The sequence below is a fragment of the Falco biarmicus genome, chromosome 2, assembly GCF_023638135.1.
Source record: "Falco biarmicus isolate bFalBia1 chromosome 2, bFalBia1.pri, whole genome shotgun sequence".
NCBI lineage: Eukaryota > Metazoa > Chordata > Aves > Falconiformes > Falconidae > Falco > Falco biarmicus.
The window spans coordinates 44,357,840-44,384,319 of record NC_079289.1 but is presented as its reverse complement, the minus strand read 5'-3'; the positions used below and the strand labels follow the sequence as shown (position 1 = coordinate 44,384,319).

The window sequence follows — 26,480 nt, the reverse complement described above, 5'->3', positions numbered from 1 at the left end:
AGTTATACCAGGTTGCTCAGGACTTTGTCCAGTTGAATTTTGAGTATCTCCAAGGATGATGATTCTACCACTTCTCCAGGCAACCTGTTCCAGTATTTGACCACCCTTGCAGTAAAAACATTTTTCATAATAGCTATTTGAGTTTTCTAGTGCTCCATATTGTGTCTGTTGCCTTTTACTCCATCACTGTGCACCTCTGAGAGAAGTCTGGCTCTGTTGTCTCTGTACCATTCCATTAGGTAATTGGAGATGGCAACAAGTTCCCCCACCAAGCCTTGTATGGCTGAATTAAGTCCAGTTCTTTTGGCCTCCCCTTCTACATCAGGTGCTCCAGCCCCTGATCATCTTGGTGAAACTGCTGGACTCACTTCAAGATGTCAATGTCTTTCTTGAACAAGCCCCAAACTGGATGCAACACTCCAGATGTGGTCTCCCATGTGCCAAACAGAAGGGAAGCATCACTTCCCTCCATCTGCTGGCTATCCTGTTGGTAATACCACCCAGGATGCGGCTGGTTGGCACATTGCTGACCCATGTTCAATTTGTTGTCCACTAGGACTCCGAGGTCTGGTTTTGCCAAGCTGCTTTCCAGCCAGTACTGGCATATGGGGTTATTCCGTTGTAGATGTGGGACTGCAGTTGCTTTTGTTGAACTTCATAAGGTTCTTGCTGACCCAATTTCCAGTCTGTTGAGGTCCCTCTGAGCCCCTGCCAGCCAGTATATGGACCACCCTCCCAAACTTGGTATCGCCTATGAACTTGCTGAGGGATGCTACTATCTGCCAGTTGCCAGCTGGGTCTTGCATTGCTGGTCGCATTTCCTTGAGTTTGGTGTGCCAGCCAATTTTCCACCCACCTTACAGTCCCTATTTCACCAATTTGTCTAAAAGGATACTATAGGAGAACAAAATGTGAACACTTAAGATTCCAACTACTACCTTGCCCAAAAGCTCACAGTCCTTCTAGATACTACAATTTATTAATTATTGGGTGATAACAGACAAACGGGACAGTCTGGGAAATTAAACTACGGGCTATGAATCACATATCTATTACAAACTACAAAATTAGTATCTGCATATGGGAGCGGATTCACATGAAAGAGAACTTTTTGATTCTATTCACATAAAAATACAAGTTAGATAAAACCCTAGAGTTCAGGAAACCAAAGTTTATTCAGGAATGTCTGTACAGATAGGTATATGAGCCCAAACGTTTGTTTATTTTTTCCCCTGGTGAATACCAGTTAGTCTAATATAAGATGTTACCTCTGTCTACACATTTGGCCTCCCTTGCTCACAGAATGATAATTTTAAACTTGTGATGTCCAATTGCTAGCAGTTTTACATCACTCTCTCGGAATTAGGAAAAAAATAATACAGAAACTTAACTGGAGCAGAGGAAGTATTGCTGTGCTTCAAACTGCTGTTTGGAAAATGAAGAAAAGTGTATCTAGGAATCACAAGCTTGACATAGCTCAGTATTAAATAGTATTAAATAAATAATTATTGTTCATGTCCAGGTAGGAACAATGAAACAGTTGAAGAGATATTATCAAGGAGAAAGGAGGTAAGAAAAAGGAGCTTCCTCTTAAATGAAATCTGAGCAATATTTTCATTATACAGTCACTTAAACAATATCACCTGTATTTATGTTATATATAGAAATATACTATATGCAGTGAAAAGTGTTTAAAAATATCAGAGACTTTTTCTATTGTGTAAATAGATGGTGGAGTGGAATAAATGAGTAGACTGTGTTGTTGGAAGATGTGGCTTATTTTCATATACTTAAATATGGCAAGTTAACCATTTCACCATTACATGCTACAGTACTCACACACTGTGGTTTGATTTTTATTATTCACTGATGTAACTACACTACAGCAAGTGTATCTAGCCCATTAAGTATCAGTGCTAACAATTAAGATGTATTTTATTGCTTCTTTAGAGTATTTTTAATGCCTGTTTGGTAGAACAAATGACATCACATGACAAACTATACAAATCAAGGCCGGTAAGAAATTAGGTTTTTTTCCACCTGACATGAATTTCCTTCATAGAAAGTAGGATATAGTCTGATGCTACCTCATGTATATTTTTAAAACTTCTATGAGCCAGAATAGTTGAAAGGAATGTGGCATAAGACACAGGGTCCAAGAAAAACAATATAAAAAAGCTGAAACATGCATTAATTTGACACTCTGAACATGCGCCCTTTAACTGCCCAGATAATAAATATGTACAATAGCTGGGGTTTATTTATCTTTTAAAATTCAAATATGTTAGTAAAATCATTGCATGCATTATTTCCACACATTTTATTCACATGACAGATCTACAAATTATTTTATGGTGTGTAAGATCGTTTGACAGATATAAAAGAACTGTTAAAACCAGAACAGTTGTTTACTTTTATGGTAAAAAGGGCATCATATGATGAAAATAACTTTCTACAAAGGAAGGCTCCTCAAAGGATTATTTTAAATAATTTTAGAAAAATGTTATGATGAAGTTTTCTTCTGCAGTTTCTTGTACCATACAGGTGCCTCTTTATTTGTCTGTAAAACAAAGAACGTTTTAATTGTGAGACGGTGAAAGTCAGAAGAAAAACATGTAATCTAAAGTCTCTTTCCTTTGTGATACATAGGATAAATATCACTATGTAGTTCATAGTGATAATTGAGTTCTTTGTTTAAATGCAGATAAATTAAAACCAAGACTTACCAACAGCATTCTGTGTTATCAGTATATGCTGATAATAAGTTATTATTACTACACAGCTGTATTAAAACCTCCTTATTTCTAGGTTACAAAAAGCAGATTATACAGTAAGAAGTAAAAGATTTTTTGTAAAATACCTATCACAATTAAGACATGAATCAACTGTGCCATAAATAGGCTTCATTTGAAATAGCACTGTCTGACTTTCCCGGTTGAAAAGGGGAAAACTTAGAAAAGAAAATATAGTTCTTAAAAAACTATTATTAAAACTGAAAAAAATCAGCAGTTTTATGACAGTGTAGAAAGTATATTAATTGCAGAGATTTATCTGTGAGCAACTTTTCCTTGCCTTCACAATCCTATGGGCTACTGCTACACAGTTAGGATTGCTTAACATTTTTTTGGCTTTGCTTAACATTCAGTGGTTGGTTGTATACGGAACTAAAACTAAAAAAATGGAGGTAGAACAATGTAAGGACTATTCTGCTTTCAGGGTTGGGTATAATCTTTTGCATTAGAGAGTACTTTCTCTTTTGTCTGTTGTCTCTAAACCTGTCCCTTTCTAGTTCTTTTTTTTGTCTGTTCTATATTAGTTCTTTCCTCTGACACTTAGTAACTGTTCAATTTAAAAACCTACTTTATTCAGCTGGCCTTGTGGTGGGAGTTCTCATCACATTTTAATCTCCATCTTTCTTTCATTTTGAAGATTTCAGTTACAAAAATAAATCTGTTTTATTTGTGCAAGCTTTTAAAATTCTAGAAATTGACCTAAATTGGGAGGATTTTCACAGGGCTACTAACTTCTTTCCCTGTCTAAAAAGCTCTGCCATCTGCCCATTTTGGATCCCTACTCCAAAGTCTGAAAAGACTAGAATTTTTCAAAGAGAAGTTGCTCACAATTTCTAAATGTAAAAGAATTTTTTCTAGATTCCTACGCCATTCCCATACCCCTAAGTACAACAGGACAGATTAAACACCAAAACTGTGGATCATCTACACAACCTAATAGTTAGCTCACATTTTGGCTGTTTTGGATCACTGAATAGCTCTGTCAGGAAAAGTTTGAGCAGTATGATTTAGCACTACTGAAAGGATTGTGGATGAGACTACGCTGGGTATGCCTGTGTTTAGTCTCGTAACACTACCCAAGCAAATTTTGAACCCCTAAAATCCTCCTATGCCCTCATATCATGTCCAAGAGATGCAACCATTTCCTACATTTTGTATTATAAAAACGGTATCTGATGTGCTGCAATACAAACCTCATATTGTTTAAAACACTGAATTTTAAAAGTACCCACCAGGCAAAAAAAAAACAACCAACAAACAACAGAAAAGAAAAAAAAAATTATAGATGTATATTTGGACCAAAATAGCACACAGGCTATGCACTGTGGATACAACCAGTCCAGCCTAGAGAAAGGCAGCTTCAAGAAGTATAAATAAGAGTAATGATTTGTTTTATGATTCAGCATTGCAACTTGGCTTTCTTAAATGTATCAGGTCAGACACAGTCACCGTTTTCATGAATACTAGAGGCACTAAATTTGAAGCAGGCCACTTGAAATATTTAAGTCCGAACATCTAGTTTCTAAAGGAATAAACCAGATTTTACAATATCAAGTACCCTTAGTAACAGAAGTGATATCAATACTGGGCATGTTTTTTTTAATATATTTTTTGATATATATATGCACACACACACATTAATACATATATAAGTGAACATAAGTATACATAAATACACCTATTTCCTCACTTCTGCTCCTCAATAAATATATGCACATATTCAATTCATACATGATCTGGGTAGATTTAAAATTGTATATGTAGTCTGTGGATCCCTTTGGTTATTAAAATTTTGCTAACTACTCAATGTTGCAATATTATAATGGGATTTTTAAAAAGATACAGTTTGCTGTGAACTTAAGATGCAGAAACTACCAAATAGATAAATAACATCATAAACTGTAATTCATCTCCTCAACATTGACCATTCCCATAAAGAGCTGCAAGTATTCAGCTGAATTAGTTATACATCTCCTTGAAGTATTAACCCACATTTTTCTTTTTAAAAAGTGAGAATTATCAAAAAAGTGTATGGCACTTACTCTTATCATAGTACTTACAAATAACGTTGGCTTAGGTGTAAATATATTTTCTTCTTCATGCTCTGGCAGCACTTTTACTGAAGGATTTGATTTGCTTTTTGCAGTCACACTTTTTACATCAATAGGAGACTGAGGTAAATTTTGTTCATAGCGTTTACCATGTAGATTAATTAGAATCTGTTTCATTGTGGCTAGTTCCTATAAACCCACAAAAAAAACCAGTCAGTGCTAAGTTATTCAGTAAAATTACATTTGAACCTATTAAATATTTATTTGTTAATAATATATTTATATTCAGCAAACTAAATGTGTAAATGGATCAGTAAATCTAATAAGCATGAACATATACTTGTCATAATTAATACAATTATTAATTGGACACTAGTAAAAGTAAGAAAATAAAAAAGGCAGATAGGATTTATTAAACTCAAATTGTGTGTTGCTTAAAGGCTGTATAACAGAACATTTACTGTGTATTAAGGAACCCACTATCTCTTTTAACTTAAGCTTCAATTTAATGTAAAAGAATTCTTTTGAATTTGTTTTGCCAGGCCAAGGCAGTTTACAAATCTAATTTGAACGACTGTGACAAACTGTACTTTCAAGTGCTAGGTCTTGCACAGATGTCTTATAAATACATTACTAGAGATACATATCTGTGTCTTTATATCCAGATCAGAAAAGAAAAATCAATGAAAAACCTTGTCCTGGTTTGGGGGGGGCAGGTAGGGGGGAGTAAGCGACTGAATGGCTGCATGGTATTTAGCTGCTGGCTGGGGTTAAACCACGACAAACCTTAAGAGGTCACACAACAAAAATGAGATCAGTGTGGGAAAGAAACGTGAAAAATTAAAGTTCCAACATAGGAAAAAAAAATACAAAAGCATATAGAAATACAGACTCTTTTTGGATGTTCTAATAATTTGCTTTGGTAACAGTTTGGATTAATTTAAAAAGTAACCTTTTCTTGCCACTTCACAACACAACAGATTACTCAAAATGTATGGTAGAGTGGAAAGGAAAAAACACAGTATTTTGTGACTTTAGATGGACATCTTTTGTCATCTTGCATCACCCACAGCCTAATGTTCTCCCCCTTCCACATCTAATAGGTGTAATTACTATAAAATAAGTTACAGAATTTAAAGCATTATTTGTTTTATTATTTATTGTACTGTTATTATGTAGAGCTTTCATTATTGCAGAACTAGAACAGCAAGGTTAGTAGCAAAGCCTTTCAAAGTAAATTGTAAGACACTTTTACATTTTTTAAACTACTAATGGTTTTGTTTGCTTGCTCTTTATAAAAGCTGTTGTCTTCAATAAGCAATACTGTTAACATATTAACATTCTATATACTTAACATTCTCTCTTATCTCTCAACCAGAACAGGGTAAGTCATATTTATAGCTGAATGACAAACATTTGTTATATCTTACCTATTTCTTAATACTTGCCAGAAAATTACATTGATGCACATGCCATTTTCATTGCACTATTAGTAACGGGTTAAAAAAACCCCTCAGACTTTTCAAACACTCCTGCCATATACCTTCTCTGTCCCCTGCTGCCTTTAATACAAGATAAAGTCAAAAGAATTGTATTGTTGCCTTTAAATTGTCCCACACTAACTCAGTTATATGAATGGATGTTACACTCCACAGACCAGCTTATTGAGTGCACAAACTGTTCTTGTATCTCAGTCATTTAATATTAACTATTTGCATAATTCAGCCATGTGTGGTGGCATGTTGAAACAGCATGACTGCAGAGCAGCTGTTTAAAAGGACTGCACAGTTGATGCCAACATGTATTTCAAAGTTGTAAACTCTGCAAAGATGTTGCCAAAGCAACACATACACAGAATTTCTTGATGAAAATAACTCAACCAAGTATACAGCAAATAAATACACCATCACAGGAGATTAAATTGTACATAAACAATGTTTTGACATTAGCAAGTGCTGTTCCTATACTCAAACTGCTTTATTCTGTGGACCAAATAGTTGCACATTTGAACAAGGCAGAACCCAAAAATGTCACACAGATTTATTTCAGAAACAAGACTTGAAACCTGTATGCTTAGGGTCATATTCTCTTGTCTCGAGATCTACCTGGCAGTCTAAAGTCTTCTCTACGTCACAGAATCTGTCCTGTAGTTGACAGCCTTGTCTGTTTTCAGACTTGGAAAAGGCTAAAAGGCTGCAGAGTCAGCTCTCACACGAGCTTCCCCTGTGACAGGAGAATTCTCTGATGTGAAGCTATGGAAAGGAATGACAGGGAGTGGGGATGACAAATTAGCCCACAATGAATAAGTTATTTGGCATCACAGCCAAGTTTATAATGAAAATTTAGCTAAAGTTGCCTTAATATTTGTTCTAAAATGTTTCCACATTTAGTGAGAAAGGCCGTAACAAACTTGGCAAAATAGCACAGAAAACACTGAATCCAATAGCATCATTGGTATGTTTACTGCTAAACAAGAAACAAAAACTGGCCCAAAACAAAAACATTTGCAAGAGATTTGCTGTTTTCAGAAAAGGAAGTACTTGAAATAAAGTTCTGTCTTGAGCAGCAATATTTTACCCATCTCTTTAGACTTCCCTGCTCCTGAACACAATCTTAATTCTCAGCTTCACTTTTAAGTTCTAAATATAGAATCATTAGTACTATCTGCTACTGTTAGCATACTACCATGATTCAGCCCAGCTGGTCCAGAAAGTAGCAAGGAAAAAGCAGCTCTGGACATCGTGCTTTGCAGAAATGTGAACTTTTCCCAGTGTAAAAAGGACCTTGAGAAAAAAGGGGAAAATAGGTATATGGTTCAAAACAGACGGGAAGAATCTTTTGTGTAGAAGTACACGTATTAGTTTCAGGACAAGCTAAGTAAAGGAAGATGTGAAGAGAAGTGGGTGGTTAAAATTTTTATATGTTTCTACTGTGTCAAGTCCATAAGTCCTTTGTCCAGCAGAGATGTGCAAATTGTTTATTTATAGTATTCACTTCAGTTACTCAGTGTACTGTAGAAGCAGCATTGCTAAAGCTCTGTATTTCCCAGTTTATCTGTGGAATTATTTGGTCCTTGTCACATTCGCTCCTGGATGTACAAGCAGCCATGCTATGCAAGCTGTGTCATTGTTGAGGCTTCCAGGTCTGAGGGCTTTGGCTTTGGAAAGCCAGACAGCAATCCTTCTTGGGATGACTATGAGTACTAACACCCCTGAGTGGATTCACCCAGCTCCTCTCTGTGCTTGCTTTTACAGCTTTGGTCTCATCACTGTCCCAAACTTTGACAACACAAGCACCCATGCCCTGCTTACACAGTATTTGATGGGGAACAATGGGAGCAATGTAGCAGGAGGTGAGGTAAGGTAAAACGTACTGCATTCCAAATAGCATCAGAAAAACTTACTTGATCATTTCCATTTATTTTTGGTACTGCGGTGTCCAACAACCTTAGATAACAATAACAAAAGCAATTTTGTGCTTAGGTACAAAGGATAGGCACCAATCTTTTTGATAGATCATAGAATGGTTGGGGTTGGAAGGGACCTTAAAGATCATCTAGTTTCAGCCCCCCTGCCATGGACAGGACACCTTCCACCAGACCAGGTTGCTCAAAGCCCCATCCAGCCTGGCCTTGAGCACTGCCAGGGATGGGGCATCCACAGCTTCTCTGGGCAACCTTTGCCAGCGCTTCACCACCCTCACAGTGAAGAATTTCTTCCTAACATCTAATGTAAATCTGCTCTCTTTCAGTTTAAAACCATTACCCCTTATCCTATTGCTACAGGCCCTACTAAAAAGTCCGTCCCCATCTTTCTTATCAGCCCCCTTCAAGTACTGAAAGGCTGCTATATGTTCATTAATTAAAATGTTTTATGTTTGGGGATTTTTCCCTAATTCTACCTTGTTAATTTATTAGGCTGAATGCTATCAATGCTGCTGTTGTGGAACTCCTACAGTCTACAAAAACTGTGTATCATATTAAAATCGTCAGGCTTTGAAGCAGTGTTAAAAGAACCAAATCAAAGAAGTGTCAACCATTTTTAAAAGGTAAAGTAAAAAAGGCAAAATAGTTGGATGCTATCTGCTCATATTACTCATATTTCAGAAGAATCTGAGATTCTTATGACAATGTTTGATCTTGAAGCAAGTAAAAATAAGTTCGGTTTTATTTAAAATTGTTTTAAACTGTTTATTATGGATAACTGAAATAGTATCTAGAAAAATGGAGACTGACGATCAGTTTGGGAATATGAAGGGTAAAATTTGATTCCTTCAACTAGCAATGCAACTAGAAGATAGAGATGAGCAAATGCAAAAATAAAGCATGCCTGATATAAAATATAAATGTATTTTGAGTTAGAGATACTATAAAAGGATCTCTGTTAACATTGGTTTTGTTGTCCTTGATACATGTTCAACATACATGCACCAGAAAAGCATCATATTTTCCTAATTCAGTACTAAAAAAATTGAAAATCAGTATAATAATAAATATTATAACAAAATCGTAACTTACATAATCAAAACAAAATGAAAAATATTTGCCTGATACGGAAAAGGATTGAGGCATAAAAAGGAATGCTGTTTTATCAAGTAAATAACTGAAGTATATAAAAAAAATTCCCACATTACGCAGAACAGATATTTATCAAGATAGTAATTCCATTTCTTTTCAGTGGATTGTCAAGAAGTATAAAGATTTTTCTTCTTACTGTCTCGGTCATCTAACTATAATCAAAGCAAGAAAGAATCATGTCTGTGCGCTTGAAAGCTTGCAAAGGCACTTAACATTATATATGTCTACAATTATAATAAATATGTAAATTTTTATAAGCAGTTAAAATGATATGTATATTTATATATCATGCTCTGGAAGGAGATGCAAAATAACAGTCTCAAGAAAAAGCAACTGGCTTACAGGAATCAATTACATCAATGTCAATTCTTATGTTCTTATGGCAGGGATGTCTTGTACCTTCAAATAATCTCCATACAGTGATCTTGAAAAGAAACTTTACATAGATCTAACTGAACAGTTGGAAATACTCAGTAGGAAGAGACATTTACCTTTCTGGCCTTAAGATAAGTCATTCTGGTGGTAAATTTAATGTTTTTTGATATCACTAAAATCATCACAGAAGCAGCCAACGGATGTCAGATCCATTTGGCTCCTTCCTCATGCAGTAAAGCCCATGGCTAATGCACTCAGATAAATACCCTCTAAAGCAAAAGTGACCCTAACAATAGCACATACAGTTAACTGTGCCTTTACCGTGATAAATAGTACTCTACTTCTAGCTTTACATACAGAATTTATTATTGCAATCTTCACCTTGTATTAGAACTCCATTTTGAAGCAGAGAACTTGTACCGTGGAAACTAAACAAGAAATTGCTGTCCTAGAAAATATATCAGGTTCTGGCAGCACCAGTGAATTCTGATGACTGACAAGCATTCCCAGAGAAGAAAACAGCATAAATTCACAGTAAAAGAATGGAAACACAGAAAAGGCACTAAATACTATGATTTTTAATCAAGAAAACCAATCTCACTGACAAACCCAGAAAAATCAGCTGAAGGAGGGATAAAAACAGAGGTCTGTCTCCCTCAAAGGTGCTGATCAAAATTTAAGGTCTGTCAGAATTTGTGAGTCAAGCACTAAGTTAATTATTTTAGATGTGTGTCCCCACCCCCGATCTGTAAATCTTCTGTACTGTTAAAGTAAAGCATGCATATTCAGGATCTCCTTTGGAAGGCTTGTACTCCTCACTTTAACTGCCATATGGTCCCCATGTGGTTAAATTATAACTCAAAATAAAAATACGTATCCAGTCTGGAGAAACTTGAGAGATTACTGTCTTTATGTCCAAGAACAGTTGACTGTTCAGCCCCCCTTGCACAGAGGGGACTGGAAAAAAAACCACTTCATGAGAGCCTTAGTGCATTACCCCTTGAGTCCGGAGACTGGACTCTTCTCAATGTGGGAGCCAAATAGTAGGTTTGAGTTTAGCAATCTGGTGACTGTTCTGGCTATATTAACTTCTAAAATAACTTCTAATAACTTCTAAAACAACAAAAACAATAGCTAGAATAGAACATGCAAGTGAGGGAAGATAGCCATACTGGGATGAAAAACATGTTCGTGCTAAGTCAATGTAATCTGTCTTCACATGCACGTATCCTCCCATTTAGACAGCTATTGTCTTCAAACAACAAGTCAGTACAGGGAAAAGCAGAGTTCAGAAAGTGAGGTTATGGGTATGTTAAAGAATACTGATTTGAGAAACCTAAAGTAGCATTTAAGAATGCTATATCCATTTGGTAGTGTTTTGTAAAGAACATATTTCAGAAATGATTTCTCAAGTCTCTCAAGAATTAAAAGTTCATGTTCAATACAAAAATGTTCGTGGAGGATTCTGAGGAAAAAAAAAAAGTAATTTTATACTTGCTGTAACTCCTTCTTGAAAGAAAGTGATCTCAATCTGGAAAACGGTAGGGCAGGGTGGTTTAGGAGGAACCGTTTTCACAGTTGTCTGTCTCAGGGTGTTCAGTAGGGTCAAGCTTGATGGGCATATAAAGTGATGGCAGAGAAAATACTAAGGATAATGTCTTCTATGAAGTCTGTGCATTTTCTTATTTGCATTCCTCTTAGATTCCTACTGTGATTTCCTGTGAAAGTAAAGGTGTGTTAAAAAATTAAAGCTGTGTCATTAACAGCTGATACTAAGATGGAGAGGGATCTCTGTGAGAACTGGTTGCAGCTCAGCTTTGGAACAAGAACATGTGATCAGATACTTGTTTGGATTTCCTCATGTTGACCTTTAGATATCTTCAGTAATAATGTTTAAACCCAGGCAAACTAGCTTGTCTGATTCCTCTATATAGCTGTTGTTGAGAAATTCATAGGTTACAATTGATTTTGCTGATTTTACATGAGGATATGGCAAATAATACCACAATAGTGCCTTTTTTTCTTTTCTGACTACAAATCCCTAGAAAATTTTCAGATGTAGTCATCTCTACTACAGATTTTTAAAATTAGGCAAGATCTATCTCTGCTACTTTGTCACTTGACTTAATAAACGACTTCTCAGATCATCTTTACACTGGCAGTACTCTTTTATATCATTGGAGTGCTCCAGTTAAAATGGAGGCAAACAAACAGAGTCTTCTGTACAGATTGTTGGCATAGAACACCAAGCCTCTGCCATATTTCTGGAAAACAACAGAGCAGAGGACTGAAATCGAACCTAGGTCCACCTTTCAATATATGCAATGACTTGCATACAGCACTTTGAAGAAAAAAGTGTGAGTATGGTACTCTAACTTTGAAGTGCACTTAAGAGAAAGGAGACATATATGTGTCATTACCAAGGAATGAGACTCTTGAGCAAAAGTAGTATCTAGAACGCTCTTTAGAAGTACTGGCTGTTCACACAAAGAATTACTTTAGAACTGTTCTTCATGGGATTTATTTCTGCCAAACAGCTAGAGACACACAGCAGAAGGGCTACAGCCTATAACCCGGAATGAATTACTTGTCTCCCTTTGTTGGCTGAAAGTGGAAAAAAGGCCAACACTTTTAGCATAGAATTAACAATACTGGACATTAATATTAATGATGACAAAGTGTGAAATAGTATAAAGACACTACAGAAACTCCATTTTGATGAGACAGCAAAATGAAGCAAACGGTAAGTCAGTCCATTCCACTAATAATGCCTGCAGATGGACAGGATGCAGTGGCACGAATGGTGCAAGTTCAGCTTCAATAGTAGAAAGCTCTCGACTTGTGCCTATCAGGAGTAGAACCTACAGGCATAACAGAGCTCAAAGACTTTAACAACCACCTATGCAATTGAGAAAACATCACAAGTCATGGTTTAATCCCTCATGTAAGACAGAGTGTACTTGAGAGAGTTGCATCCTCAATTGCAGCTGTAGTGGAAATATGAAAAGTCAGCAAGAATTCTGGTGTGAGCTTTGCACATATGGCCATCTTAGGCACACGGATACACACTGTAAAGCTGGAAACTGGAAGACAGTATGAAATGTACTGATCAAACAAATGAACCTGATAACTGGGTGGTGGAAAGATGCCAGACCATATGCAGAATATGTTGATAGCTTCTCTGCACTACACTTAATTCAGGAGTTCTCTGTATCCCAGTGCACATAAAACCATAAAATAAGCTGACAGATCTGTGACTGTACGGTCTACAAACTAATTCCAGTTTTATAAAGTGAATGCATTAGAACTATGGCAACAATAAAATGGCCCAGTCATTGCAATGAACAGCTACTGTCTTTTTATATACATAAGAATCTCTGCCTATTTCAGTTGTAATTCTTAGGAGTTGAACTTGCATGTGAAATTCTGAAAGTTTTTTTGCATTTTGTATTGAAGATCAGAAATGATTTGCAATTATAACTAGGACTATATCCCCAAATATTTTTTTTAATCTGATCCATTGTAACATTAATTTACTCAAATTCAAGTTTAATAAAAAGTATGCTTTCTTGAGTAAGTCCTACTTACAGGAGACAGATGCTAAAAATACTAAAATGTCAAAACAGCCTTATTCCCATAAATTATTATGTAGAAGTTCCTATGTTTTCTGAGAGGGTAACATTTTAGTTTGATTCTCCCTGTTTTTTCTTACAGAGTATTTAAATTCAATTTCCACTTGATAATATTCAAATGTTACCATAAACTGAACAGAATTAAAATTTTTACACTGCTAGATAAGCAGCAGAATGTGATGGAAATATTCATAGCCAATACAGGAAAAATGAACACAACAGAGCATTGGCTAAATATTCAGAAAATCTGAACAATTTCAGATTGCTCAACAGCCAACAATTTCTTGTTTAAGTGATTATCACTTTAACTGATTCTGGCTCTCTAAAAACCGTGTAATTTAAAATACACATGCCAATTTCATCCCATAATCCATAAGTAAGTTGCATTTTGCCTATGAAACTTCTTTGAAACTTCCTATTTCTTAAGAGCAAAAAATGTATTTAGATTTGACTTACATTAACTGACATTATTTTTTTGTAGAATCTTAGAAATCTTATACTAACAGGGTTTAGTAAATTGCTCAGTAGAAATCACCATTTCATATGCAATTGTTTAGTTATACCACTGTGAATAGAAGGATAATTCTTTAAAGAATATATGTGAAAACTAGTAAGACATTCTGAATAATACAGCTCCAAGAAAAGAATGAACGCACTCAGCTGTAAAGTCCCTCCTCTTCCTACATTCAGTACTATTTGGAATTCAAGTTTTATTAAAGCTTGACAGCAACAAAACAAGTAACAAAAATGAGAAATACTGCTTAGAAGCACATTTTTCCTTGTAAAAAAAGAGCCAGAAACTTCTCAACACTCATTTAGCAATGTAAATGTCACTTTGTTTCTCCAAGCTTTAAGCTGAGAATAGCTCCAGGGCTTACTTGTGATGCAGAAATGTCCCTGTAATCTACTTAGAAAACATGCAGAACATTAATAGAAACTAGAATCTTGGAACATAAACGTAGCATAAGAAAAATGATAATTACTCTGTGGCTTAACATTTAAAAAGAGAGCTAAGCATTGTACATCAGCATTTTTTTTATATAAAACAAGTTGCAGCACATAGATGAGCAGGAAGTCATTCACTTTAGAAACACAAATAATTTTGGCGTTATCATGTACAATCTTTTACACAGAAAAGAGGGGAAAGAGGCAGAGCTAGAGACTGTTTGAAGGCACCTGTTACCAATCACTTCTTCTCAGTCATGTCTTCCCAACCCCTGCAGATACCCCTTCCTTCCCCTCTCCCCCAACAAAGCAGTTTTATTCTTTTATCCACTAAGCTTCCACCCCTGATTAAACACGTACTGCCCTCCCTCTGATGACTCCAAAGCTTTTTATGAGCCTCTGAACTTCTCTCTACCTCTGTTTTTTGCAGATGGCAGCTGTTGCTGCTCTCCAGGTTCCTATATCCAACACATTGGCTTTCATTCCTAGGTTGCTTCTAGTCAATCTTCAGCATGACTTAATTACAGTTAAGGATACTATTAGCCATACTTAAAAGTATGACTAATAATGACATGCTGAAGACTCATCTGGAAACCTCAAGGTCATGGCTGAGAGAGAATGAAACTGTGGGTGTAGAGAATTTAGCAGTGAGGGGCATTCCCCAAGGGTAATACAAAAGGAAGAAAGATAAACATGAGAATATAGGAGTAACCGGTCAAAGTAAGTTAAAGCACAGATACTTCGGGAGACCTTGCTTGGCCTCAACAGAGGAAAAGAAGAACAAAAACACCTGTCTTTTCTTTCATTTTTGTGGGCCAGGTAATAGGATAATTATTGAGAATTAATAAGGTTTTGTGCAGGACATGACATTAGATGAGTATGTGCAAGCACAGACACGACTAGATTCTCAAACACTGGAAACAAAATTTTGGAACAATGTCATGGAATTGCAAATGCTTCTGATAATTCATGTGGCCATGTTTAAAGTCTAACATTCATCAAGATTTATATAAATCCTCAGGAACCTTAGCCTGATTTGTAGAAGCTCTTGGAAAACTCTTAGAGCAATTAACAAACTATGCATATCCTAATAGGACTAATTAGTAACTGTTCTACCTGCTTGATCACGTGGGCTCTCTCCAGTCTTACACACACGTGGAAAATGCATTTGGCAACCACTTATTAAAAAACAAAAGAAGTCAGGTTTTCTACATTTTAAAGATAATGAAGTAACTATTTTCTGTTCTTAACTTCACCTTTCTCTCTCTCACTTGTTCTCTTTTTCTGTGTCCTTACTTACTACCTTCACAATGCTGCCTTATGTTTCTCTCCTTTTCTTGCACCCCATCAGATCCTCTGTTTGCTTGGACAAAATAAGCTACATTTTTAATCTCACTCACATAAGCGCTCCAGCCTGCTGTGATTTTTTCCCCTCTTTTTTTTTCCAGAAAACTTAATATAAAATATAAATAATATCCATTCTACAGTTCAAATTAAAAAAAACACATTAGATTTCATTTTTAAGAGACTCACAGGACTTTGAAAAGTGACCTTTTTTCAGGAGATGTGGATTAAAAAAAATGAATGTAAATTTAAATTCTCAGAACAATAAAAAGTGAAAACATGATTTGCTTCTGATACTACTTTCAAATTAAAATCAGTTTATATATAAGAAGATGACTTGGAGAAAAGAATTTTTGTCTAGTTAGGAAAAACACTAAGGAGATTTTCTTTTCAGGTTTTTGAACTGAAACACATAAGGAAAGAATGGTTGTGATTAAGGTATTGCATTAGGACACGTGAACTCTTAACCTCTACCACAAACTCTGGGGAGTTTTGGATAAAACACCATTTCTTTCATTGTGGTTGTTGCTTCTGCAAAATGGGTAGTGATACTTTGCTGCTTTAAATTCTGAGAATAATATTTGTGAGGTGTTCACAAATGTGGTGAAAGGCAGAGAAATACTTAATTATTAAACGGGATTATTCTGACATATTGTTAAGAAACTGCGAAAACCTGGAAAGGGGGAAAAGATAAACATCAGGTTTACTCATAAATGGGGAGTTACACATAGGATTTGGAAAGCTTCTGACCTGCCAATTGGAAAATAAATTCAACATAACAGTCACTTAGGCAATTAGCATTTTAATATTAACCTGGTAGACTATTCTCAGCAAGAATCACTCAATAAGAGTTTTTTAAACTTTAGTATGTTTTTAAAATAATAGGAGCTTGCAATGGATAACAGAAATAAATTTTAATCTGCTCTAGTTGAAGATTAATACCAACTCAGGTACACATATTTAGAAAGATTTACCACTCAATTCAAGCGACACAACAATTTACTGACATAAGATAACCAGATTTAAGTAACCAAATAGCAATTAAATCCCATGTGTCTACATCCATTTAACTAATTGATATAAAATAGGTTTATTTAAACTACTACTACACGTTTTCTACTTTGTCCCATAGCAGATAGCCAGAGCCTGGTTTCTGGTTACTAACTTCACATGAAGAGCTTTGGCACAGTAACACATGAATGTGCCGATAAGGCAGGTGAGTAGTTCAGCAAGTTTACATTCTATCACTTGTATGCACAGCTGCTAATGTACCACAAGTGCACAGATGTATGAAGGAGGTAAAATATCAGCAGGTTTTCATATAATTTTAACCAGTATACAATATTTATGTGCTGATAAGTGATCATGTCTGCATAAACAATTGCATTATAAGAAAATAATGAGTATTATAAACAGCCTTCATTTGCAGTGTTTATGCCATAAATTTTACCCTTTTATTTCTCACTAAAATAGTTTCACAATATTTGTTGTACTTTTATAGATTAAAAATTACTGTATTGCCAGACTACACTGCACACAGGTGATTACAAGCAGTTTTTTAAAAAACAGTAGTGCAAATTGACTCCCTTATGTTCATATAAACTGAAACTGATCTTAGGACTTAAAGGAATACCATTTAAAGCCTTCTATTGGTGTTTCTTACACCACTGTCTCATTTCTGTTTCTTCTCACGTCTCCTAGAATATTTCTACTTAAAACATGAAAAGAATGCCTCCATTTGTTATACTGGCTCTGTTCTGCTCCCCGCCCCCACCCCGTAACGACTTATGAACTCCACATCAAAAATCTAAACAGCAGGTTGTTAATATTCAAGATTTCAGAATTCTGTTTCTACATTCTGTACTTTGAATTGGAAAAACTAAAATAAATTGATTTATTTGTGTGCATTATTTGGTTTCTTTACTATAATATGTCTGCATCTTAAATATCTGAAGAGATAGTACAATGTCATACATCAAAGCACAGCAAATTTATAACCTCTTAAATGTAACCTCAGAAAATGATTACTAAAACTTCTTGCCAAACATCTGAGTGCTGACAGACTGCCCTTCCAAGTTTTCATCTGAAGCTTGCAAGCCAATGGATAAAGTCTAAAACTGCACTTCTGACGTTCCAAAATACTAACAACTGCATCAAGCATGAAAGGCAATGGAAGTGCCAAGATCACAGAGCTCACGGTAAATATTTCTTTTAGTCAAAGGCTGACTGTAGGAAGAGAAGGGAAAAAAAAAAATCCCAGATAAAAGGAATCATGGTTCAAGAGCTTCAGCTAAAAAGATTTAGTGGATTCATCCCACTTAACTTTAGCACTTAACAGCAAATTGCACTTTGGTGCCTTTAAGTTATAGATGCCCATTACATGCACGAAAGGATAAAGTTTGGATGCAGATAAAGGATGCCACAGAAGCTCGGTGTGCTCTACTCCACAGTTTTGGACACAAAATGCCCTCTTTTTCACAGGTAAGTAATACTGACATATAAATATTTTTACTTGCTCTTTTCCTTGCTGGACCCTTTCCAAAAGCAATTCAAATTGCTAACCTAACAGAGAGCAATTCACTTTTGTGGTATTCTTTTTTTGGTCAGGTTATGTTTCTGTTTAGTGATCTGTATGGTCCCTGTGCAGTATTAGAAATGTGCCAGAGCTGGTGCAAGAGGAGAGAGAAGAATCAGAAGCAAAGAGGTTATAGCTACTGCCTCAACTTGGGCATAATGGGTAATTTCATCTTGATTTTTGCTTTGAAGAAACATCCTTCTAACATGCGCCCCTGACTATACCAAGACATTAGGGCAACAAGGGTCCAAATCTGGGGGTAAGTGCTGAAGTTAAGAGTGGGAAGAATCAAGATCACAAGTCATCTTTTTTTGTGTGTGGTTCAGTTATCCACAGTAAAAGACAGAGGGTCAAAAGTGTAAAGTTCAGATTAAAAAGAGAACATAGACTACAAATAATAATGCAAAAAAAATCTGGATTTGAAATACCCTTTTTTTAAAAAAAACCAAACACTGTTTACTAGAAAGTTATTAATGGGAGACTCCATTGTTCCTCCAAACAATGTTTTATGACTCTTCTGATGGATCTGGGAAAACAATCAAAAATCCCATTGCTTATCTTGACAAAACATATAAAATTTCTCAGTCTGAAATTAGCTCAAAAATTTGGCTGTACTAACTGTACTTGCTATCGTGCATTGAGGGGTTTACAAACGGCATCACAGTATTGCGTACCCCAGTTCCTTCTGACACACCAAAGTGGGCAGCAGCACTGTGAAAGCTTTATTACGAACCTCTAAGAATATAATCTTAGCATGATCCTGGGTATGAATCATTCACGATAATGCCATTGAATTCCCTTGCCATTGAATTTATCCATATGAAGATGATAAGAAATATTATTGCATCAGCTGATTCTCAATGATCTAAATGAGAAGCTAGATTAAAAAGTTTCCTATATTCATTTACTAATTAATTCAGAAAAAAAACCAGGAAATAGCAGGCCAAGAAACAATTAAGAATTTAGGCCAAGAATATAGCCTAGGAAAAAAAGCGTCAATTTTTCTTTCATGGGTGGACCTAACTTTTAAAGAATGTGCATAGTCAAACGACCAATTTTAACTTTAATTTCCCACAGCAAAATAAAATAATCATCATCAAATTAGCTGTCTACATAATTTGAAATAATGAACTATTTTATTACATGAATATCCAGTGTCATTTTTTTCCTGTAATAAAAGAACTCACATAAAAGCCCTATATAAATTCTTCCAAGATTGTTTTTTTCTTCCAAAATTAAGATATGTGAAAAGGACATAAGATTAAGCTTGAGCATAAGTTCTTTATTTAAAAAGTGTATAAAATGCCATAATTACCTCCAAAGCAAGCATTATGAATCCATCTGATATTACAAGGTGATAAAAACAAAAAAAACCCCAGCCCCTCAATCTCTAACATTTCATTAAAAAGATTTAATACAGTCTGAGACCACACAGGCTGGAATACCTTAAGTCAAAACTTTATACTTATTGAAACATGTCACTGTAAGACAGCCTTAACAATGTTTTGGCATTTTGCTTGTATTTTGAACATACCTCAACTTCATTTTATGTGAACTATGAATATCTTGGGTTTATCTATTCCAGAATTCTAATGTTTTTACTTGCAAACATGAGCGCAACAAAGTAATTCCTAACAAGACATGACAGTTTAGTATGTGCAATGACTAATCAAGACTGATAGTAATCATATTACAGGATAGCACGTACAGAACACATAATCCCATAATTCATATTTTTTCAAATTGCATAGATCTATGTTTACAGATAGCATGTTACCTTTATTTAAAAATACATACTTTGTCTAAATGAAGTTAAGTCTTTATTAACCCAAGATTAGAAAATTTGGATTGTTTTTTTCTATTAGCAGGGATAGTTACTGTGAAACTGTGATGTTACTGCATATTTCCCTTTTTTATTAAGACAGCAAAAAAATTTAACTGAAGACTAACTCAAACTAAATTGTCCTATCCTATACAAAGACTTCAATACAAGAGATAATTGCCTTTTAGAGAAATTCATAAACTGTAAAACTATTGAAAGAAGACTGCATTAAAAGTAAAAAATAAAAGGCTACATTAAGAATAAACAGAAATGACAGAAATTTAACATATACATACATAGCCCCCCCCCCCCCAAACGCTTCTTGTTATTTTCACACATTTTCTAAAACAACTTCAGCTTATTTTTGTGTTTCTTAGGGTTTTTTTGTGCATTGTACTGGCATTTTGTAATTTTCTTGCCCTAAACATGCCACTTCTAATGTTGGGGTTTTTTTTTTTTGGGGGGGGGGGGGGGTGTTCAGTATTTATAGCCTTTTCTGCATAGGTGACTTGAAAAAATGTTACCACTGTTAAGTAAAACAATGTGACTAATATGGCCTAGTTTTAACATATAATAAGAAATTTGACAAAACGGTAATAATTTTGGAAATTTTTGATCAATTTTTTAACATCCAAAGGAACATTCAAGATGAAGTCTCTTTTAGACTCAAGTATTTGCTTTCTTTTTTACAAAGCCTGCCTCACTCAGCCTTGCTTGCACCCTTTGCCACAGTTTGAAAATGTTAAGTGGTGAAATGACACAAAGAAGCAAACTGCTGCATATCAGGAAGAGTTCGTGAGGGTACTCATAGGGGCCAACGTTGTTTGGATGTAAACAACGTCGCATTGCTTCGAAGCAGAAAATTTTACAGTTTTCTCATAAAACATTGTTAAATTTTACCTTTATCACTTTCTACTGGTTTTAATCAGCTGCAATGCATGCTGGTTGATATGACACTACTAAAACTAGGCACCCAAAGCGTAACTACTTTGAGAGCAGAACTATTTGGCAGCAGCGCTACTTGGGAGAGAAGAAATAGGAACAGGAAATTTTGAAAGAAATTAATTTGAAATTAGCCTGCCAAGGGCCTATCATATTGGAAATTCAGAACATTCACTATATACTTATACAATTAAGTCATGTTTCCTCAGAGTATTTTTCATATCATTAATATAATGATATGATAATGCATTAATATAATGATAAGGCTTATAAATTATCTAGAAATACTTTAAATATTTTATGTTAAATTAATAGAAGACCAGTGGGTTTCATATGAACAAAAAAAATGACCAAAAAACAAAAGAAAAAAGCAAACCCAAATATAATCCAAACAGAACATACGTCTTTGTCTCAGCCTTGAATTTGAAATTTAAATATATGATGTGGATACAGACATCAGAAATAAGAGCTATCAAATGATTACTTCTGATGTACCTACAGATGCTCCTGCCGGGTCAATGACACCTGCAGTTTTGGGAAGTATGTTCAATTACTCTGTTCTGTAATTAGGTTATTTTAATCTCTATGCAGGGAACTTCATAACCACTACAATCAACTCAGAGAGCTAAATGCAAAAACTATTCTAGGAGGAAACTGCATCAGACAAATACGCAGTGTGATTCAGCGCAGAAACTAAACAAGTTAAACACTTGTTTTCTTTTTACTTTTAAGGTGATAATTTCACATTTGAGATCTGCACTCAGGGAACAGAATTAGTAAGTTTTCACTGAAGTTGACACTCACGTAGACTAAGCTGTCAGTGAAATTGTTTTGGTTTCATTCAACAAAAAACGGTTTTGTAACTGGTCAGCAGAGAGAAACTGGTTTGGACAAATTCATGACACGGATTTTGGTTTACTGATCTAAGAAGGGAATCTGGGAGAACAGCAAGGAAAGGAGATGGAAGGGAAGAATTTTGGAGGTGGAGTGAGAGGACTTCAAGAAGTGCATGGAGAGTCAGTTTTCTATGGAAATAATGGTATCAGAATGAGTGATAATGCAATCTCAGACAAGATAATTTAGGACAGTGGTAGATTCCTTGAAAGTAATCTCCCCATCTTCTCTCTTTCCAGCTGGAGAATTGAAAGGAATTTTTCAGAGAACTATTGATATAATGACTCTGTGATGATCTTTCTTCACAGGTAACTGGGAATTTAGGTCCCATTACTGCATATATATAACTTGTGCTGTTTTTCCTCATATGCATAATTTTTGTTCACTAATGTATTTTCTCTGCAAATCCTTGAAAATCATTTAGCAGCTCTGGGAGATCATTTAAACAGCTGCTCATGGTTAGCTTTTGGTTTTATATCTTCAGTATTCTGTAGCCTCAGAAAACTTCCCATATTACTATTCACTCTTTTTCAGATCATTTGTGTATGGGACTCCTTCAGTAAACTGTGTTTATTCCTATCTTTTGTTTCAGACATCTAATCTGCAGAAATATTTTTCTCTCATACTCCTTGACTTGTTAATCTCTTAAAATTGTTTAGAGAAATCTTGACAAAAGCCTTTTAGGAATCCTTATATAAAGCATTTATGTCTAAATGGCAAGATTTTGCATACTTTTAGATCTGAGAGTGTATTTCAGTAACACTGTAACTCCTTGCTTGAATGAAACCCAGATAAGTAGATAAAGAAGTACCCTGACTCTTGTCTGGATGAAACCTGTGTGACTACCTCGTTTCCTCTCCCCAAATCCTGTTTTGGAGTTGAAAAGAAACTCAGATGTGTGTACAGGAAATGAATTGTGCAATGCTTTGTTCAGGCTTTTGGTCTCAATGACTGGGAAAAGCAGGGAGAGATACCGGGGCATACTGTGGCACATGCAGGCCTTTCAGATTATGCATGTATCAATCTGATCACATTTATCTAAATACTTGCTAAATGCCTGACAAAGACTAAACACTTGCAAGGCATGTCTGTTGTATGCATAAGAAAAGAAAGAACAGTGAGACCAAGTCATCTGAGAGAATTTAGCAACTGAAAGTACAACTGAGAGCCTCCCCGGTGCCTGATATGATCACCTGTGCTTCTGAAAATGACACAGACCAAAAAAAAACCACCCCAACAAATCAAACCAAAGTAAACCATTTTTTTCCCCCCATGGTTTAAGGCTGAGGAGAGAAAAAACACACTTATGGCAGTAATGCTAAAATGGGAAGATTACCTCACGGTGATTTAGAAGTCTCTCCAAATCCACTGCCATTTGATTCTTGACACGCAGCAAAGTTGTCTTTTCTTTATTTAAAAGACTGGTAGAAAAAGGATAGGAAATGCAGTAATAGCAACAGATAATCTCTTTTAATCTTGTATGTTGGCCAAAACATGCATTTTCTAAAGCTAAATATTGGCAATGAAAATCTGCTTGAGTAATTGTATCAAATGATCACTCATTATGTTCAAGAATTGGGGTTTTTATAAATGGGCCTGAATGAACTGATGCATGCAAAATCTTATTTTAGACAAACAGAAGTACTACTCAAAATCTTCATAAAATATGTTGGGGTTTTTTTTATTCTGAAGGACAATTTAAGTTATCAGAATCCTCTAACTATTATCTCTCAGTTTCTTCTAGGCAAAATGAGCTCATTTCATAAGCAAAGTACGGTTCCTTATATCTCCTAGTATATCAAAACATCGCTTTCTTTGTTGTACGCATCACTAGTAGCAGCACATGCTCTTCACTCCGTATGACCTCTTCTTATACTACTGTACTTAGAATTCTGAAAATAACAAATACAAGGAAGAACCACCTCTCCCTTTTAGCTGTGTAATTTCTGAAGAAATTGTAAATGTGTTTTTGCCATTTTTTATTTTATATTCCAGGATAACGCATGGGATCAAGTTTATTTTGTGAACCAGGTATGAAAATTGTTTTATCATGAAGACATGCTTTTCTAGCACAATATCATTGAATTGTTCTTTGTTTTCTTAGTTACAGAATATGAGCATTTGAAATGTTTAGCATACACATTCTGATTCCAAGCAGCAATTCTAATATAATTAAATGTATTTTCATATTTAGCCCCAACATCAGTTTCCAACAATAAATTTCAGACTAATGCATATATAATACCAGTATATAATCTAGTCTGTTAAAACAGCCACAGAGATTTTCTTGGAAGACCAATGTTATACAAGCCATTACCATGACTTAACTAAATAGTTTGTACAATATAAACTATCACATAAATCAACAACTATGAAAAATGCAATTCTGCATATGGACTGCAAAAATGTAATACTGAATACAGGTCAGGAGTTCAAAAGCAAATGTATTAAAATTTTATAAATGGAATGGAGCAATTACATGTGTCACAAACACAAATTATTTAACATTCCTAGTATTTAATCCAGAAATGATCAACAAAATAAATCAACCTTTTCTTTAATTGGCTGCATATCATCCGCTTGTTTCAAATAAGCAACATCATCCTTTGCCCCAGAGATTTTCTGGAAGTTCCTTGCAAGCTCTGTACTGTAAATTATGACTGTCAGTTCCTTCTAGGCATTCATTAATTCTAAGAAAAAAAATGTACGCTTTGGCCAAATTGCTTAGTTGTCAGAGTTATTTAAAAGGAAAGTAGTAACATTTATGAAAAACTACAAGGATATTTTAAAATTTTCAAGAGTTTTATTTTCTGTGACATTTTTATTCATGATGCAATTGCTGTACTATTTTTTTCCTGGGTTCCTGTGTTGCAACTTACTGATATGTCAGTTTTTCTTGGATTACTGGACTTCCTAACAGCATAAACCAATCGTTTTAGAGAATGACTCACAAACTTATTAGAGAAGCAATAATAAAAGTTCCTTTATGCCTTAAAGAGTGTGATGGATAAGCATAAACATCAGTGTTCATGACTAAACCAGAAATTCATGCTCAAGGTTCAATTTCATCTACAGAACAGAACCTATTCTAGGTATACCTTCTGAAACAATGTGACACGACTGATCTATGTGGAGCAGTTGAAATTTTCTTTGTTTATGGTCAAATACAGGAATTAGATTGCTACGTCATTCAGTAGAACTTGATGTGTTTTCTGTCATACATATGACTATAGAACTATCAAAGCATGTGCAGACTTCAGATTTATTAGATTTGCAATAACTATGCTTTTTCACCATTGCAGATAGAAGGAAATAATTCATATACTTCTGAAAGAATACTGCAGAAGAGGCATATATACATTTAACAGAGCAAGAACACAGTTACCAGGCACAACAATAATAAACTCATACCTAATGACCAAGTAAAGCAGAAATACCTTCAAAAGTTCAATTTTGGGAAGAAGACTGACCATTTCAGTTCCTGTTATGAAAATGTTCTGAACAAGCACCTTGGATACAACAGTCAGGAGGTTCTAGCTTTAAACTACCCTACACTTCCATCAAACAGTAGTTTAACCTAATCCAGTTTTAACTGGCAGTGTAGCTTTACACTTTGTTTCAGCTGACCTAAGTGAAAACTGTTGCTGAAAGATCATCCTTCCCTAACCACATATGGGTAACCTGCTATTTATGTTGGTACTCGAAAATTTGTGACCACAGAAATAGGACACTTCATTGATCTGTATAGAAGCTATAGAGTCTTTTTAAAGGTTATTTTTCACGTGGATCACCAAAGCAACTTGATTTACCATGTACAGTGGAAACCCACAGCTGAAGTAAGGATGAGACTGCTCCATTTGGTGACAGAGTGATTTAACTGTCTTACTATGGTTCTGAAACCACAATCTATGAGTCTAGACAAACCAGCTTCTCATACCTGAGCTCAAGGGTTGTAACTTTCCTCTGAAGAGACAGGATCTTCTTGACCATCTCTAACTAACCATACTTCTAAGTTTTCATGATACAGATAGGTATTAAAGTACTAGAGCACTAAACATGAAAAGAAATCTTCCAGTGACTTGCTCTGGGGTGAAAACATGTGAACACTTGAGAGAAATGGATTGCGTCAAAATGATCTAATATCCCTGGAGTTATTTAACTGCATAAATGACTGTTTTCACTGTCGTGTAAACAAAAGTGTAGACCATGCTGTGCTCCATACTCCTGGTCACTGACTGCTCCATCTTGAGCGAGGAGAAGGTCGCCTTTGAGATACATCATGTATTCATAGCCCCAGAAGTCTGGGTTGGAGAATTCACTGAAAAGCAATGCAGCTCCTGCTTTTTCTGTGTGCCTGGGTTTCCAGAAGAAACCCAAATGTCTGAGAGGAGATTCTGCTTCATTCCATCATGCTTTCAAAACCTAACCAGGTATGAATCCAGGACGTACCATGGAATATGTTTGTCATATACATACACATTGCTCATAGCAACCACTGGCTTGTTTCATTTCACTTTACTCAGGATCTAAAG

General features: G+C 35.2%; 1 protein-coding gene across 2 annotated transcripts in view; it reads right to left on the bottom strand.

Annotated features, from left to right (window-relative positions):
* Positions 1-951: 951 nt before the first annotated feature.
* The window catches only part of PIBF1 (progesterone immunomodulatory binding factor 1), a 121,369-nt gene continuing 95,840 nt past the window's right edge, over positions 952-26,480 (bottom strand). For both annotated transcript variants that reach the window (XM_056329179.1, XM_056329180.1), the window contains 3 exons: positions 23,285-23,369; positions 4,853-5,032; positions 952-2,560 (listed from right to left, as the gene is read on the bottom strand). In XM_056329179.1, coding sequence (XP_056185154.1) covers positions 2,504-2,560; positions 4,853-5,032; positions 23,285-23,369 — 322 coding nt within the window. In that variant the 3' untranslated portion in view covers positions 952-2,503. The remainder of the gene's footprint in view (positions 2,561-4,852; positions 5,033-23,284; positions 23,370-26,480) is intronic.